At 41.6% G+C, this 18,429-nt stretch overlaps 1 protein-coding gene across 1 annotated transcript in view; it reads right to left on the reverse strand.

The window, feature by feature from the left end:
• The window catches only part of LOC143330437 (ephrin type-A receptor 6-like), a 159,101-nt gene that overhangs the window by 17,075 nt on the left and 123,597 nt on the right, over positions 1 to 18,429 (reverse strand). The window contains exons 6-9 of the mRNA XM_076747039.1: positions 16,159 to 16,283; positions 15,655 to 15,817; positions 11,816 to 11,924; positions 1,385 to 1,455 (exon numbers count right to left, since the gene is read on the reverse strand). Of these exons, the coding sequence (XP_076603154.1) occupies positions 1,385 to 1,455; positions 11,816 to 11,924; positions 15,655 to 15,817; positions 16,159 to 16,283 (468 nt within the window). The remainder of the gene's footprint in view (positions 1 to 1,384; positions 1,456 to 11,815; positions 11,925 to 15,654; positions 15,818 to 16,158; positions 16,284 to 18,429) is intronic.

Genomic DNA, 18,429 nt, shown 5'->3' on the forward strand with positions numbered 1-18,429 from the left:
TTGACCCTGACCTCCCAGCGGACGGGCGGCGGGAGGCTAGACAGAAGCCGTGTTTCTCCTTCAGGGATCGATACAGTATCACAAAACAAAAAAACAACAATCAGTTGGCTGGGATGCCTGAACGGGCTCCAGCAAAACCCCGAGGACGCCGTTCTCCTCTGAAGCTCGACACCACACTCAGGGCTGAGACCTGAGACAAGACACAGGAGTTTGAAGAGCAATACTTTAAATTAGGAGTGAGCACACACACACACACACTCGCTCGTAAGGTGTGTGTTTTAATACTGAAAATCAGTGTGGCAGCTTGGTGGCCACCTTCAAAAACTAATTTGATGTATATGTCTTCTCCTTCTCTTTCCTATCTCTATCTGACTTTCTAGCCAAAATCTAACTTTCCTCTTAAAACTGCCTCATTTCTCTTTGTCCTCTCCTCTCTTCCTCCGCCTTCCAACCCGCTTGCCCTCATCCTCGTTTTTCTCTCCTCTCTGTTTCTCCTCTTGCAATTTCCCCCCGTCTCGTCCCAATCTTCGTCTTTCTGCTCACTTTCAGACGTCTTTTCTTTTTTCACTTTACAGCTCTCATTTCAATTTGTGCTTTTTATGAAAAGTTGGGAATCAAAAGACAAAAAAAAAAAGAAGAGACAGAAGGGTGCAGGAGTGCAGAGGCAGACGGCTCGGGGATGCAGCTCTGTAAGCAGATTGATAATAATAAGAAAAAAAGCTCATGTAGAACATCAAATGAAACCTGAGGAGGAGGTGAGGAGGAGTGCTGGATATGAGGAGGGAGACAGAAAGATGAAGGAGCATTGTAGTTTCAAGAATTTTAAACTGTTGACATGTCTGACGTCTTAATTCCTGACACTATAAATACCACATTCGCTGCTTCTTTTCATGCCAGCCTTTGTGACACTACCAAGTCGGTGTTTTTGCATCGTGTTAAAGCCTGTGGTGCCGCTCATGAGCAGAGTTCAAACATCCATAGGCACAGAAACACACAGGAAACGGTCCACACAGCAGTGCGCTGTGCACATTGTATGCAAAGAGAAGAGCATGTAGCTGCTGACAGAGGCTCACACAATCTCTCTCCTCTCTTTCCGTCCCCGCTTGTTGGCAAAGACGTGCCACAAAATGAAACCTGGCACTTTCTCACCAAATGGTTGGGCGTTCTGGCGAAAAGTCATTTTCAGCATTAACATGATGTTAATGTGTAATGTGCCAAACAGATTTTACGTGTTTATTAAACTATAAAATTTAGACTGAGCAGACCTGCCCTCCTGTCATTACCATAAATATGGAAACTAATTATTCTTGACTCAATCTTTCTGTGAAAACACAAAAATCAGGGTCACAGTGAGAGAAAGAAGGCAGCAGACTGATTGATTTACCGTGCCCATTCTGATAATTGGTCCTCCTTTTCTCCTCTGAAGTCATCTTGGCCTTAAAGTACCACTGACACCTGGAAAACACATTGATTGATGGACAGGGTTAAAGAGATTTTCCCAATATGTGCAATCATATTACTTTTTACATGCAGCGTCATGGTGGAACTGACTATGCAGGGCCGGTACATGGGTCCCTCAAGAAGCCTGAAATTAAAAGTTTAGTGTTTTTGAGAGGAAAAGAGAGAGAAACCTCAGCAAAAATGCTGTATACTGTATATAACTGTTATCTGTACAGGAAAGGCGGGTTAAACATAGGCTGAGATATGTGTGCTCACTCACTCGCATGTGTGTTTTAGCAAATTTTGTTTTTGCTGTTAAGATGTGAAAATATAAGATTCTTTAGGGGAACATTTAGCAACTTGTCTTTGTGTCTCTTTTCACACTTTTGCACCACGGGCAGAACCACATGCACAAACACCCAGGTGCTGAGGTGAAGTGCGATTTTAACAACATCACGCTAAAAACAAATTTGAAGGAACAGAGGCACCTAACTTTTACATTAGCAGTTCCATGAATACGAAGTTCATTGGAGCTATGGGGAAGGTTGCTATGTGGCAAAATACAGCAAAAAAAGGTAGAGAGGGAACAAGCAAACCAGGCTGTAAGGGTAGACAGAGAAAGAGATAAAGTCTATTTTAGTTGTTTTTCATATATACACAGATCCATATAACCAGTTCATGATAGATTTAACATTTCTGGTACAAATTGTACACCGAACAGGAGCAAACACCAGAGAAATGAGACAAAACTGTAGGTTAAACCACCAAAAATGAAACAGAATAAAACAAAATAATATCGCAAGCTTGACTGATCGTTGGAACATATCGTTTGAAGAAAGATGCTGGCAGGCAGTGAGAGTCTGGCCTTGGGTGGAGACGGTTTACAGGTAAAGTAATGAAGCTGGAGGTGGTGTGATTTTGTGATTTGTGCAGAAACGCACACACATAAAAGCACAGATTCTAAATTCTTGAGAAATTAAAGCAAGTGAAACTTAGAGGAACAGACATCCTTTCACAGGGACAATTCAACACTTCTTCTCAGCGCACTGCTATTGAGGGGAAGTACACTTTGCTTCCACTAATGCAAAAACTCCCTCATCCTCCTGTGTGTGTGTGTGTTTATATGAGAGTTTATCTGGGAGCTGAGAGACCGAGAGACAGCCAACGACTGATAAAAAGCCGCTGCCAAGAAAGTCTGAAAAGCTGAGAGATTAGGCGACAGCATCTGCAAAAGACCACAGAAGAATTTATCCAAATAGATGCTTGGATGTTACTGCGAAATAAAAAGTGAAGAAAACACAAAGTACCCAGTCAGAATCGCACACAGAACCGGAATCACGGTCAGGGCAGGAATTTGACTGGCAGCTCAAGCACATTGCTGTGAAAAACAGTCCAAAAGTACGCCAACTGTGTGTGGCATACATAATCTATCAAACAGAAGCTTAAATAAATGCATACATTTCTGGAAATCCTGGAATCTAACTGTGGAAAAATAACCTAATTTCTGCAGAAAGAGACTCATCAGGTCAAGTCTTGCCATTATTCCTTCATTACTGCGACTATTTAATCTAGTGTTTAACGCATATCCTACTTTGCCTCTGATATTGAGCAAAAAATTGAAGCAGACTGTCGGAAACCCAGCCCATTTAGTTGTCTGCTTATCTCTATATTCTTATGCTCAGTGAAAAGTGAAGCAGTATAGCAGCAGTAGCTACGCAGAAGCTAAAATGTGTATCAAGGGTGTAGACGAACAGGCCTATTATATAGAAACTGGAGCACAAATTAGAACGGTAACATATATTTAGTTGCCAATTTATGAGCTAATACAGTCTAATACAACAGCAGTATCCCACAAACTGTCATTAGTTCAGTTTAAGCCCTCACCCTCACATGGCGCAGGCTGCATCGCTGATTCACTTTAAAACTTATTTTTGCAGTCGAGGGCTTAATTAATGACCGTGGGCACACAAGATGCTCGCCTCCACTTCTCTCGAGTGGATCCCCTAATAGATTTTCTCATATTTCATAGTTTATTGGATAGAATATAGAACAGTGCTGCCTGTCTCATCAGTCCCACGGCCCTCACGGATACTTAGGAATGACAAAACTCCAGGTTGTGACCTGTTTGCTCACACGCTGCAGCTGTAAGCGTCTGCCTGGATAACAACGCTGTTGGCAGTTGGCGTGGATGAAAGCTGATTGTTTTTGGAAGGCTGACAACCCCCCCCCCCCCCCACTGAAAATCAAACAAAGAAGAGCCTCCTCAACAACTTCAAAGTGACTCATGCACAGTATTTTGTGGTATATATTACTGATTTTTTGTGCAGAAGAGATGATCATAGTGATTAATACATCATGGTGCTCTTAAGAAGGTGAAAGCTTTTAATATCTCTGTGTATCTAATCTTGTGCTTCTCTGACCTGTTGGTTAATGTGACGACATAAAATTCAGAATTTAGCGGTTCTGGACATCTTACTGAAATGTTATTACCTCCTGAGAAAGAACTGCCGTCTTGGCTTTTCCTGCAAAGTGTTTGATTTATGGGTGTTTATTGAATTAAGAGGCAGACATGCAGTATGTCCATCACATGCACCCGATGAAGTGCATGTCTGAAAGGAACTTAAAAGGAGTGGCAGCAGAAGAAGATCAGAGTCCAGAAGCTTGACCCAAACCCCCAGCAGAGACAGAGATCTCACAGTCACACTGTCACTTCAGAGGACAGTCCTCTCCTCACTGTCACTGCTGCAGACGAGCCCGCCTCTCCCCCCACCCCGAGTACGCACAGCACTGTGGTCCGGAGATGCTATCTCCCCCCCGGAGATGAATGAAGCTGGTGGAGGGACAGATGTCTGCATCTCGGCCTGAGTCCCGCAGGACAAGGTGGTACTGACATATTTTACTGCTGCTTTGGGTCTGTTTTGGCCCTAAAATATAAATATTGCTAACATCAGATGTTACTATTAAGTGTTACTTTCAATGTTAATACTTTCAGCATTGAAGTAACAATGATAAATGGGTTATAGTGCAAATTCATAAGCTTGCCTTTGCTTGCTTGCCGTGTACAACCATTCCTCCGCCACTAACCCCCGACACAAGAAAAGGCAACAGAGGAGAAACGTTAATATTCAAAGTGCCGAGATGACTTGATAAGAGAAAGATGTTGTGACTATGGTAAAAACAATCAAAGTGGTGCACAGACACCTTTAAAAACAGTACAGACGTGGTGTGAGGAGGTCACTACAGCAAAATCCTCATAGTCCCCAACAAACTCTGAACGAAGCACCGAATAAAAGCGACGAAAGATGTGGAACAAATTTAAACAACACAAATTGGACAACTGAAAGAAACTGTTTTCTCAGCACAAGAGGACTTTTCCTTTCACGTATTTAGCGGACATTCCCTCAACAGAGTCATTTCTAAACGAATATACATCCAGCAAAAAGTCAGATCTACCCATTCCCAACTTGACCTTTTGAGAAGCTCTGAAACTACAGAGAATTATTTCTCAACTCTCGACAACTTTTAAGTCTCTTTAACTCGAAAATGTAAGTTGGAGTTGGAGGAGACCAAAACATAGCAACAACAGAAAAGAATACTGAACTTCATTTGTCAACTGGGAAGAAACACTACTCTAAATCAATGACACCGTATTTTAAGTAATATTTTCTTCTCCAGTTTTTTGCTTTCTTCCCTGTTTTTTAGAATGGACTTGGGCAGTGAAGAGGTTTTAAATTAGTTTTTTAAGTCTTCTTTTCAAGTTTGATTCTTAGGCATTGCTTGAGTTTGATCTCGCATCCACATGACCCCTGCAGGAGATTTCTGAGTTTCTTAAAGAGCAAATTTACTCTGTCTCTAATGTGATTTGATGAAAGGATGCTCCCTCAGTAACTTTTCTAATCAACAAAAAACAACCTCCCCTGATTAGCAGAGAGTACTCTACGGCCAAATAAAGTGGCTAAACGATGCAATAACGCAGGCTGCAACTGAATACGTTCGGAGTGAAAATGCCCACATCTCACTACTGGAGAAAGTGTGTGTAAGTGCTTGCTTGTATGAGTGTGTATGGGTTCATGTGATCACATGTGAGCCTCCTCCTCTTTGAAGACTTAACATAATCCGGGTTGCCAGATTAGAGCAGGTGTCAGAGGGCTACGAGCCGCAGGTTGCCAGATTGGTGCTTCGGCTAAGTGAAGTCTGTGGGATCCTGGACACTGATAGACAGTGCAGATAACATGGCGGGCAACACTGGCAGAGAGGACAAGAAGGGGATTTGGAAAGCTACTGTTGACCTCTGCTGATGGGGTCAAGCTGTTCATTAAAGAAATGGTGGCATGTGCCTTTATCAGTCTTTTGCAGTCCTATCCTCTGATCCCCTTTATCCGCCTATCCCTCTGTCTCACGGGCTTTCATGTTGAAAAGGGGCCGCACACACAGACAAAGACACACACAAAGACCTTGGCTTCTTCCACCGCTCTCTGGGCTGTTGAGCATTGTTACAGTACATATTCACAAGCACTTTACACACCCACAGACACAAAAAGCAACCTTGCCCAGAGCCCTAATCAAAGCATCAGTGTAATTCAAACCCCTCCTCTCTCGCCCCGACACCCCTGGCTTTCACCTCACCGTGGCACATCTGCAGAGGCGACAGAGGGCACACAAGAAAGAATGGAAAATGATAAAAGAGTCGCACAGACTGACAAATCAATGATAAACAGTACACATGCGGTAAAACTCTTCTTCAGCTAGGCTACATCCGTGCTAACCTGACAGCTTCGCCCTGCTAGACTTCTTCACTCTTCAGATTTAGCATGAGCAGATGCAAACGTTTAAATTTAGGAAGCTTTTAGGGCAGTCAGGTGGTAAAAGTCCTCCTACAGCAGGTCCTCTTATATCCTCACTTGAGTTGTACAACCTAACTTCTCTGAGAGCCGAGTGACTGAAAGCTCTCATCTTTCTCAGGCAGCTCAAGTACATTTGGAGCTTTTTGAAACTGAAAGAGAGCGAGAATCCCTCCTACACAGGGCAAAAGGATCGCAGATTTGACAGATTGTGATGAAGTCAAAAAACACTCTAACTGCTGCTGCAACTGCTTTTAGCTGGATGCAGGTAGAAAAAAGGTCCTTCTTTTGCAAGAATGCAAAAAGTGTAAAAGGGCTCTTGTAACAAATAAACTAGGAACAGAACCCTCCTACGCACACTGAGCTCACACCATAAAATGAGAAAATACTGTTCCCACAATGAATCTATCAGTTTATCTTTTATTTATTTTTTGAAGGTGATGGACTTAAAATTTCTTTGACATTTGACTCATGCCAACAATAAAGAACTTCCCGGGGAGGTAGTGCACCTTGCCTGATGATAAAGCCGATCTCATATCTCATATCCAGCGCTTCACTGCTCACTTGTGGAAATTCTCTGGCAGTCGGCTCGGTTCAGAGCTGAAATGAGCAGGGACGAGTTTCAACCTGCAGATCCGATTGCAGTTTAAGTCTGACTTACACAGTGAGCACCTTGGATTGTATCATTCTTATTCTGCAAGCTGGTACATTTCAATAACATGTTTGTCTGAGATCACCAAATCCATACAAAACTAACACACAGACGCTGTATAGAAATCCTAATGGCGTAACAGTATATGTGAAATAAATTGCTGAGGCTTCAGCTCAAATCGACTTGAAACTTGAAAGATTGTGATTATGATATTTTTGCTTTGCTGAAACTGAGATGAACTGTGCATGTAATTACTCCAAAACAAGACAGAGGCAAGCTTTTTTTAAAATGTAACCTCATCATCAGGAACAGATAGAGGTATTAAGAGAGATTTCAGGCAGCTTCATCTGTGTCCTCCTGAGGTGAAGCCTTGTGACATAGGGTCTGCTCACAGGACAAGTCGGTGATGACGGCTAACATGTAGCCAGCTGGGAACAAGGAGCTTGTTAGTCAAAAGTGTGATCACAGTGGCTCCCTGAGCTAACAAGCTTTCTAACTCTTGGATGGTAAGCTTATTAGCTCAGTTGCTAACAGGACAATAAATTCAGACAGTTTTTTTTTTTTTTTTTTTTTTTTAAATACATTTTTGTACCATTGACTCCTGTCTTTTGACTGTCTGTTTATGGAACAATTTATTCTTAAAAGATTATAAAGGTGTGTGGTGCAACACCGCTAATAAGTTGGGATAGTTTGCTCCGTTCTGGACTCTTTCTCAAAGGTCAGCACTGTCAGCAGTTTGCTGTAGTTAGACTTTACCTGTAACATTTTGCCCACACAAGCAAATTCACTTATTGATGTGATTCCAATAGAATGAATTGATCTTGCTGAAAAATGCTGCTGTTTTAAACTGCGAGCGTGACTGAACAACACCTCATGAATACCAGGTGTGCTCATGTGCTCATACCGTATTTGGACCGGCAGTTTGAAAAAGGCCTTTGTGACATGATGTTAAATTTTCCCAGCACACCTGAGTGTTCATGTAATTTGAAAATTAAAGGCCCTGCATAGACCCACACAGGTGTTTTCATTTATTTAGCTTGATTAGATCTCTTCAGGGGACTGTAAGAGAATGTCCAGGCCCGGATTGATTGACATGTCTCTGATTCTCATGTTAGATTTGTTGAACCTGTCAGGGTGAGAGAACTTGCACCTTTATCATTCTATTGGTTAATGAAGCTGGTGACCTCGTATAATTTCCAGCACACAGACGGGTGAAAAATGAAAGGGAAAAACTGAATAATTGCATGGGGAAGTATAATGAATGCAGATGCTTCCACACAGGTGCATTGCACGGTATAGTTAAGCAATTACCATCCAGTGATGCTCTGTGGTATAATCAGAATGACTGCCCCACAGTTGTATGCCTCCAGCAACCAGTCAAGTCGCAGTTTAAATCCATGTCTGTCCAGACTCACAAAAGTAGTGAAGACTTCACTTAGAGACTATTTTTCCAGAGGACTGATGGAGAGCTTCATCACATGGTGCAATGACAATCACCTGAAGCTCAACATCAGCAAAACCAATGAGGTTGTGGTGGACTACAATACTTCAAATATGAATGTTGCTGCAAGGGAGATACTAATTGTAAAAAGGGGGATGCTTCACACACATCTTCAACCTGGAAGCACAGAAGATCTACACAATCAGCATCAGTTTCAAGGTGGGAACTCAAGATTAGTGTCACCAATGCAGTATCTGAAGAATACTGGATGGAGAGACAACCTGACAGCATGATAAAATAGCAAAAATAATTTTGTATCAAGAGGACAAGAGGATCAGGTGTAAGTGGCTTTGAACGGCTTCATTGTTGGAACACAGATGGCAGGAGCTTCAGTCACAAAGACTGCACCTGCACGTAGATCGACGGGAAAGACAGCAGCAAACAGGGTCGGAAACTGTGTTCGATGGTGGCAAACTTGACGTCTGTGATGCTTGTGCATTAAGGCAATCCAGGTGCCAATTAAGGTGCCATCCACCTCGTTAATAAAATGCACCCCCCTTCTTCACCTGCCATCCTCCCTCTCCATACCCTAGCAGCAGAGAGTGCTTGGGGGCAGAGGGGTAGTTTAGTTGAATATGTTAGTCTCGTCTGCCTGACTCATTGGTCCTTTACCCTGCTGAGGTTTAAGCAAGTTAGAATCTATGGCTCTGAATGATCAGTAGCCTAACTGCTCTGCATATTGATAAATCTATGGTGCTATCTGTGGTTCTCAAGCAGCAGCAGACAGCTTTGTAATTGCACCTTTTTCTCTCAGTCCTGCCCTTCTGCCCTCACAGGGATTTGACCCTTCTCTGGACAACAATATGATCAACACATGCGGGCTGCTGCTGGGATTCTGATTTTGAAAAGAAAAGAAATAAATAAAAAGAAGAACCAACCCAAAAAAATATCTGAAAAACTCCATGACTGGAGCTTGAGGATGGAGACACACTATGCTGAGACAGAACCAAAAATACCTTTTGGAAAATATTGGATACCGAGAGTCTGATATTGCCTGTGCAAGAATGATCTGTTACAGAGAGAAATCTGAGGCTGCACAGATGACTGCAGTGGTTAGGAAGGCTTCAGAGGCTGAGATTGTTTATGCAAATCTGACCTGTGCAAAACATGTGAATTTCAGCAGAAAGTGCAATCAGCTATAATTATCATATCTGCTCCTGCTCCTCCTTCAGCAGCATAAAGCTCTGAGTTCACTGCTGATGCATGTCACAGGGCATGTCTAATAAACAACAGGGCTCCCTCGATGTGTCTCTAAATGTCAGTGTTAACATACATGATGATTCTTCTTGTCCCCACAAACATACTCAGTGTGTAGTAATCTCAATAATGCCTGTCTTACTGGAAGTAGAAATGGTTTCAACAAAAACATTTTACAAGTGAGAGAGAAAGAGAGATGATTGAAAGCGTGCTTGCTGGATTTGACAGGACTTTCAGAGTATCACACTCAGCTCTTGTTTGCAGCTTGCTCATCCCACCTCATCTCTATCAAGGCTACGCTTCAGAATTATGCAGTCTTGGGTTTTTCTGCCGCTGTTGCCCAAATGACAGTGCTCAGCGCGCTAAAATCCAGTCCTCCAAATGTCCCTTCTGACAGCCAGTGATGACGAAAACACACTACGAACATATTGTTTGAGCTTTGTGTTTGACCAAAGAGAAACACCTGACGCAACAGAAATATTAACAGGGAGGCTGATTTATAACTGACTGGATTCATTTACAGTATTGTGGACCCATATTTAATCCCATATTTAAAGTAGTTATCATTGCTATTTTCACAATACGAGTGTATAGAATAAAAATGTGAAACAATGTGACGATATGAAAGGAGTCACTTGTAGTGATGAATCTAATTATCACATGAACGTGCAGCTCAGCTTTACAGAGCCTTATAGGGAGTTTCAGCTCATTGTTTAGTTGTCTGCGCTACAACTTCACTATTTTAGTTCACTCTCACTGCTCTCAGGGCATTATTTTGGGACGCAGCAGGCAGCTGTCCACCAGAAATTTCCTTTAATAGTGGTAGAGACAAGTTCACCCATATCAGCTTAAACAGTGACATGTCATGATGTGTCCATAGCATTCAAACACTGAATATTTGAATTCACTGACATATATATAAAATAGTATATACACATGGCCCCTGTAAACTGCTAAGACAAACAAAACATGATGTTTGTGCACTTGTGTCTTGTTTGGACTCGATCAGCCAAAAGCAGTGAGTTTAGTGCAATGGAATATCATACTCATCATAATTATTAGATTTGATAATCTAGGCTGCTCAAACAGTGATTCTGGTTGGGTTGAGAATGAGAATAACACACAAATGTAACAGTCAGACATGAAGGTGCTAAACATGTGTGTAAAGACACACACAGATCTCAGAGACCTGTGCAGACATCATACCCGCCCATGTTCAGTGGTATACAAAGTCCAAAGGCAGCTGATGAAGCAAAATTAAATAGTCTTTTGTAGTATTTGTTGTGTAGGTTTGCCACTTCCCGAGACAAGGAATATGAAGCTTATACAGCGCTGTAGGTACAGGAGGAATTTCTCCAAAACCAAATATGTTTCACAGCAAACATTCTGATGCGACTTCACAGGAAAACCACAGGTGTAATTAGATTTTCTTAATAACTGTTTCTAATCACACGTAAATGGATCAGAGCCATTATCAATGGTGTTACTACACTTGTGCTTCTCCTGCCGTGACATCAACATATCTGCCGTGGAAAAGGTCTGCTGATCTTCCAACGCAACACATTAACCTACAAGCTGCAAAAAAATGGAGTGCAAGCAATCTGCCTCTGAAAAAAAGGTTGATTTTCACAACAAAGCAAAAACCCTGCCTGCCCTCCCGGTGCAACAACACTTACAGGAAGGAAAGGAAGTATCAGTCAACAATCAACACAGTTCCATGGTTGTCTTCAGAAAAAAAAAGGCGCTTTTTGCACCAATAATACAAAAGCAGATGACACTGAATGGTCACAGTCAGATGTTAACTTGCTGCACAGCGGGGTTCCCGCAGTAAACTGTTTTCCTGATGTAACATCATATTAAAATGGATCGTTATCATACCATGTACATTTACTAATCTACGGTACTGAATTCTTCCAGATTAGTGTTATTCACGAAATATAAGACATCATATGCTGTGAAATTATATTATATATATAATTATATAAAGTGTTTGTTCAACATAAAAAAACCTTCTGCTTTAATTTGTTTGGGGGTCAATGTGACTGATACTACTACTACTACTACTGCTAATAACAAAAGTGTAATACAGTGCAACACTACCACACAGTAAACTAAAGTAACACACTGACATTGATGACACACTCTTTGCATGAACTTCAATCAAGAGTAGTGAAGTGCTCTTACCTGCCAGTGATCAGGAGGAAGAGGGTGAGGATGACAAGGAGGGTAAAGCCACCAACTGCTGCCGTGACGAGGACCAACACCTGGCCTTGGTCAGACGCAATGTCTGAAGCTGAGGGTGGTGGAGAAAGGAGGGTGGTTAGGAAGGGTTGTGAGGAAGAAGAAGAAGAAGGAAGAGGACCAGAGGATTGTGGGAAAAGGGAGAACAGAAAAAAGGAAATAGAAAGAGTATGAGAAGTTGACGGTACAGAGCAGGTATGTAAGGATGATAAAAGCAGTGAGGAGAGAAAGGAGAGAAATGGAAAAGATGAGAGTTTGGATAAAGTGAGAAGAAAGAGCGGATTTTCATTCAACACCATCTTAAATATTCCTCCATACATACAGCATGTACACTCTCTCGACAGGCAGATTTTTCAGAGAGATGTTTGATCAGCTCTTTGTAATGCAAAAAACCCTCCGTCAGCCTTCGTACTGGAATGATTCATATGCCTGCTGCTGTTTAATTAATATTATTCATTCATGAAATTGTGATTTAGTCTATGATCATTTGGTTAAATTGGTCCCATTTGATATTCATGATTTTCCCTTTTCTGTGTCTTGTCACAAGGCTAACGAATCCAAGATAATTGAAAGATGATTGCTATTACCAAACTTATTTCTATAATATTTCACGCTTAATGAATATGAATTGGAGATCAGGGTGCGTAGTCACCAGCCCAAAGAGTGAGGCTCATGAGGGTTTATACAGTATTTGGGTGTGAGGCTGTTAAGTCAAGAGCATGTATGCGTGCACAGGGTGCCAAGAAAGTGTGTGTGTCTTTGGCTGGATAAAAGTAATTACATACCACTCGGAGGGAGGGAGAGTGAAAGTGGCGGTGGCCAGATCACACAAGACAATTCTCCCGGCCGTCAGCTTCACACACTCTTCACATCACTAACTAAGCAGATGTGTTGGACTGATGCTGCTGTAATAAGGCTTGTGTGTGTGTGGAGAGAGCGAGTGAAGGGTGGCTGAGGACAGGATGAAAGATGCAAGGTGAGGGATGAGGAAAACGGACGACAGGAGAGCGATACAGACAAACAAGAGAGAAAGAGAGAGGCGGAAGTGACAGACAAACACACAGACGGATGGAAAAGACAGTGACTGACAGGCGGAAGGACAGACTGACAGGGAGGGAGAGAGCGACAGGGTCCAAATCTGCTTTCTCTTTCAGATAAAAGGCCAGCCAGTACAAAGGCTTGGCCAAGCACCGTCTGATCCGCAGATAAAGCAAAGCTCTGCAGCTTTGGAAGAGAGAGGGCCACTGTGAAGCCAAATCACCCCTCAACAATACCTGACCCGACATAAAAGGACAGCTGGACCTTTGTATTTTATGAGTAGACTTGCAATAAAGCTACTACTCACACACACACACACACAAAAACATTGGAAATACATGGAACATCAAGGCTGTATTGTCAGATTCCCTCGTTGAGTGAATTGCATTCTCTCCATCGCCATTGCAACTGATACCCTGACCTTTAAGGGGTTTAGCATTTGTGAATGCAACTGATGTGAAATTCACACTGAGGGGAGGCCAAATGTTCCGACTGCCATGTAATCACAACAATGAAATCAGTCGTAATCAAAGATATATAAAAGCTTCTAATCTTCATTCACTTCTAAAATATGGCATTTACTCTATACCTGAAATGATAATTACCCTGCTTTAAAAGAACAACTCCAAGCTGAAATATGTGACTAAAATGTCTACACAAAATGAAACTGTCCTGTTGAAAGACATTTCCATGAAACATTTTATGGGTCAACTAATCATTACAGATCTTTTAGTCTTTTTGGGAGGACTCCACCTTCCCTCTGTTGGGAATCTAATGGGAAAACAATGCTAAAAATGTTTTAACCCATAGCTAAGGGTACAAGCCTTGGGTGTATATGTGTGTGGTTTTTCTACAAGAAAGAATAACAAATACAACTTAGTGAAGGATAAATTAACTCAACCTATAACATATCACCAGCCTAATATAAACTGACAGTAATCAAATGAGGTAGATAATAAACAAACACTTTAACACACTCAGCACACAGATCTCACAGACTTGTCTCACTCTGTGAAGTCACCATCATTTGAACATATCACTTCCGGTAACCGAACTGGCATGACGCTCTTACTATGAAAGTCCAACGTGTGCTACTTCCGGTAACAATTAGCGTTAAACATCGGCGATAAACGCTATTTAAACTAGTTACGCCGCCTTTTAGTGCAGCGACAACACCCCCTAAACTGTACTTGAACCAGATAATGAACATACAAGCATAATCATAAATAAACATGACATATTTACACTCAACGTGCAGGGACAGGTGTGCTAGGTGGCTATCTAGCGGGCATGGACAAAAAGCAGGCAGGTAATTCAAGGGATTTAGCTCCGAACTCTCGTCTACATCAGTCCAAATAGGTTATGCACAACCACATCAACACAGAATTATAACACAGGTCGTTTGACGGTTGTACTCACACGCACACACAACTTAAACTGCAGTCAAGGTCCTACACACCCGTAGCTCACCGTTAAACTGGCACACACACTCACGTTCCTGCTGCGTGACGTCACTCAAAATGTAACCAATCCGTGAGCTGGCTCACCTATAAGATTAATACTGAACTGAACACTAATGAACAGATAATTAAAGGCACATCAATAACAGTGAATACGATAAACTGGCGACTTTGGGGCCTTTTCTACACCCCCTTTAGCACCATATTAGGCATATCTGTGCATATTAGAAGTGTAACTTGTCTGTGTTCCCAAGTGAACTTTTACATAATGCGCAGTAAATGTAATTGATTTTATACTGTTGTAAAGTAAAGTGAGATATGTCTGGAGGGTAATAATAACAACACAAAATCAAAAGAGGGCTATTGTATGAGCTGGAAAATGAATAATCATCCATATGCAGCTGCTCTTAATGGGGAATCATGACAGTTCTACTCCCTTTAAACAAAGTTAATCTAGGAGTGACACATGAAAGTGTAATGCTGTAGTATTTGTGATTATGTGACTGTGTAAGTTTATTTACTTTCTGGGTGCCTATTCCAGGATCTTATCAAAAAGTTCCGAGTTGGAGTCTGACTTTGGATGCTCATGTTGGTGGGCTCATATTTGGGCTTATTATCTGCTGCTGTGCCCTTGGTGCAGGCTGCCCTGAGCGCTGCTCCAGGCTACATGAACTTCATCTGACCCTGAACTGCTGCTTGAAGCAAGTATCTTCTATCTGTAGCTGGGCTGTCTTGAAGATGATAAAACACAGACTTAAAAAACAAACAAAACATGCATTTTAATTATGTTTGGGACATTTAATTGACTACATTAATTCTCTTAAGGTTAACGCTAAGATTAAAGCTCATTATTGTGCACTTTCTCAGCAGTAAATGGAAAAAAAATATCATGCAAAGAAAGGAAAGGTCTTAACTGGCCTTGATACAGCCCATTAATGTAGCAATGGATTTGTCTGCTGGAGCTCTTTTCATACAAAGTAGACCAGTAATGGATAGTTGACCCTTTTCACCAGCCTCATCCCTAACTGACACTAACAGTGAGGTGTTTTGTTTGTTGCTATCACTTTAAATGATACACGCATACTTCACCTTCAAAATTCACTGCTATGCAGAAAAACAGTGCTTTCTCCCTTTGGTCTTACATAAACATAATGCTACCTTGTTGTGAAAAAACAGCTGTGACTTCTGTGGTGTCATCAGCAGAAGTCCAAATCGACACATTCACACAAAGACAAATGTATCCCTCCACAGAAACAAGTGCTGTAGATGGTCTCAGGTACTTACAGTCTCCCGTAGTTTCGTATTCATATTTAGGGGTGTAGGAACTGTATCCAGCAGCCGAGCGAGAGCGTACACTGAAGATGTACCAGGTCGCTGGTTTTAAACCTGAGATGATCACACTGGGAGCCTTGGTGCGCGTGGATGAGTAGCTCAGCTGCTCGTGTTCCTGTGGGAGCGAGTGGAAGAAGTGGTGGAAATGATGTAGTCACTGGCAGACAGATTTACATACAGCAGATGCACCTAAATTTCAATTTATACTCATAATACATGTGCAATTACTACAACCTGTACTGATGCTGCATTTAAGTGCATGAGCTTTGATTTTCATGCATCTCTTTCCTTTATTTTGACAACATCATGGACATCTTCGCAGGATAAACTCCCAGGTCAACAATGTTATACATGACTGTTTACACATCTGCATGATCCTTACTTTCTTCTTGAAATCTAAAAATTCTTTCAAAATTTTGGTCAGTAAAAAATCTGGGTCAGAAGAAAACACTGTACCTTCTCATAATATTTGATCTCGTAGTCGAGGATGGGCAGCGCTGTTTGTTCAGGTTGCTGCCAGGAGAGAGCAATGCTGTTTGGAGAGGCCCAGTCCTTCTTCACAGCTCCAACCAGAGACGGACCTGGTTTGAACACAAAACACACACACACATCAGCTTCAGTCTTCACAAGAGTCTGACCATCGTTGGTGAGTATCTTGATGACTAAAGGGAGAAAATTTAATATGATTAGTGCAATACAAATACAAACAGAGCTCTGCTGAAAAAGATCTTAATTCAAAAGCTAACTGATTGTACATGAATGCAACATTGCCCTCCAATCATTCTGCCCTTCTAACTGCTTTATGACACTTGAAGAAGAAATAATAACTACATATTATATATGAGAAAGACTGAGCAGCTCCCTCCAGCTTGATAAAATGTGATTTTTGATGTGTTTGCTTGCTGTAGCTCTGACTTACAAAGCTTCTGATAAATAGCTTATCTAATTCTACAGACACAGAAGGAGAAATATACCACAGCACAGTCAATTGATGGTTAAGAGGCTGATAAGATGATGAGGTCTGGAAAGCATTTGTGTTCTCGCCCTCAACTGTGTTGTTTATGTTGAAGGTCGTTGATGTGGGCCATGAATAATAGATTATGCTGGAATTAAATTGTAATTCATAGAGTTAATATGCTTTAATGAAGCGTGTTGTACCTTTTTTGTCCGATACTCTGGTTTACATATTCTCACTCCCAACTTGTCACATGTGGCCATTTGGTCGGGACCTCTTGCCACCACTTTTTCAGGCACTAGATATCCCTTTAGTGTCATTTTTCAGGTGCAGGGCAGTCTATTCTATAGACAGCATGCTAACCTTACTGTTACCTTTTAGCTTCCATTTAGCGTTGAGCTAGACTCTTAGTCTCTTAATGCTGCTGATTTAAGAAGATTCCGTTGACCTCAGCAATCAGTCAGTTTTATAAGGATGTGCACAGAGAGAAGAGTTTTTCTGTGGTGCAGCCAGAAGAATGTAGGTATATAGTAAAACAAGAAATCCAGAAGTTGACAACGTATTCCTACATGCACTTGCATGCATGATACAAAGAAAGTCGATTAACACCAGTCCACCTTATCAGCAATAATTATCACACAGCCATGCTCAAACTCAATTATTGTATTTCAAAATAGGCTTTATTTCATTCTAGTTTCTGTCTGAAAGAAACAACCACACAGCTATTCCCTGCGCCCATAAGATCATCTCCTTTTAATTGAAAATAAGTTGAGGAAGCTACATTTCCTTTTCTTGGACAGAACCACATTAGCTTTGCTCTGTGAATTTCTGCTGGGTAAATAATTGCACAGAGCTCCCAAGAGAGGTCAGCAGATGTAACTGCCCTGAGAGTCGTTATTATATATTATATCATCTAATGTTACAGAGCTGACTCATTATGTGGACATAAAATGTAGGCTTGCTTTTCTCATGTGTATTCAAAGTGAAATGATGACACTGACACTTTTTTTCCCCCTATTATTGTACAGGAGTGTGCCTGGGGAAGCTGTTTGTGGTCATCATTTTTGATGAGGCTGAGTATTAGGGGAAGCTTTGGGTTCAGGGGGAAGCACAAGGGACCAGGGATGGAGGTTTAGGGTTTAGGGTTTGTGGAGGAGAGTCATGGGGTTGGGGTTTGGAGGCTAGATAAGATGAGGACTGTAGGGGTTTGAGCTTGTTAGCCAGAGACCAACTGCTACTAATCTGACAAAAGCTAAAAGTGAACACCCCTGTTCCCTTTATCCCTCTCTTACTCACTTCTCTCTCTTCTTCACCACCTGCCATCTGTTGTTGGCTTTATCTCTTCATATCCTCATACAGGGTTTTAACTCTGTGTCCTTCCAGCACATCTCATAATCTCCCTCCTCACTCAGATTTGGAAGAAATTAATTATGAGTATATTAGGGAACAGAGCTCCAAAAGGAGAAGGGTTCAAACTCAGTTGGAAGGCAATGGGAGATATGGGGATTGAAGTAGGACTTTAAAATGATGTTAGGCAGAAGAGGAGCAGAAAGGCATCATCTGTGGATAATGTTGAGTTGAAGAGGACACGCAGGTGAGTATTCAATCTCAAGTGGCATTGTGATTGTATTGTAAAATGTGGATAGCTTATGTTTTATGCCATTTTTATGCCTGACTCATGATTACAAATGACAAACACATGCAGCTAATCAAGCAGCCAACAATTCAGGTCAATGATTTTAACTGGATCAAACCTTGGTGATCGATGAAAG

This window comes from Chaetodon auriga, chromosome 13 (assembly GCF_051107435.1).
Source record: "Chaetodon auriga isolate fChaAug3 chromosome 13, fChaAug3.hap1, whole genome shotgun sequence".
NCBI lineage: Eukaryota > Metazoa > Chordata > Actinopteri > Chaetodontiformes > Chaetodontidae > Chaetodon > Chaetodon auriga.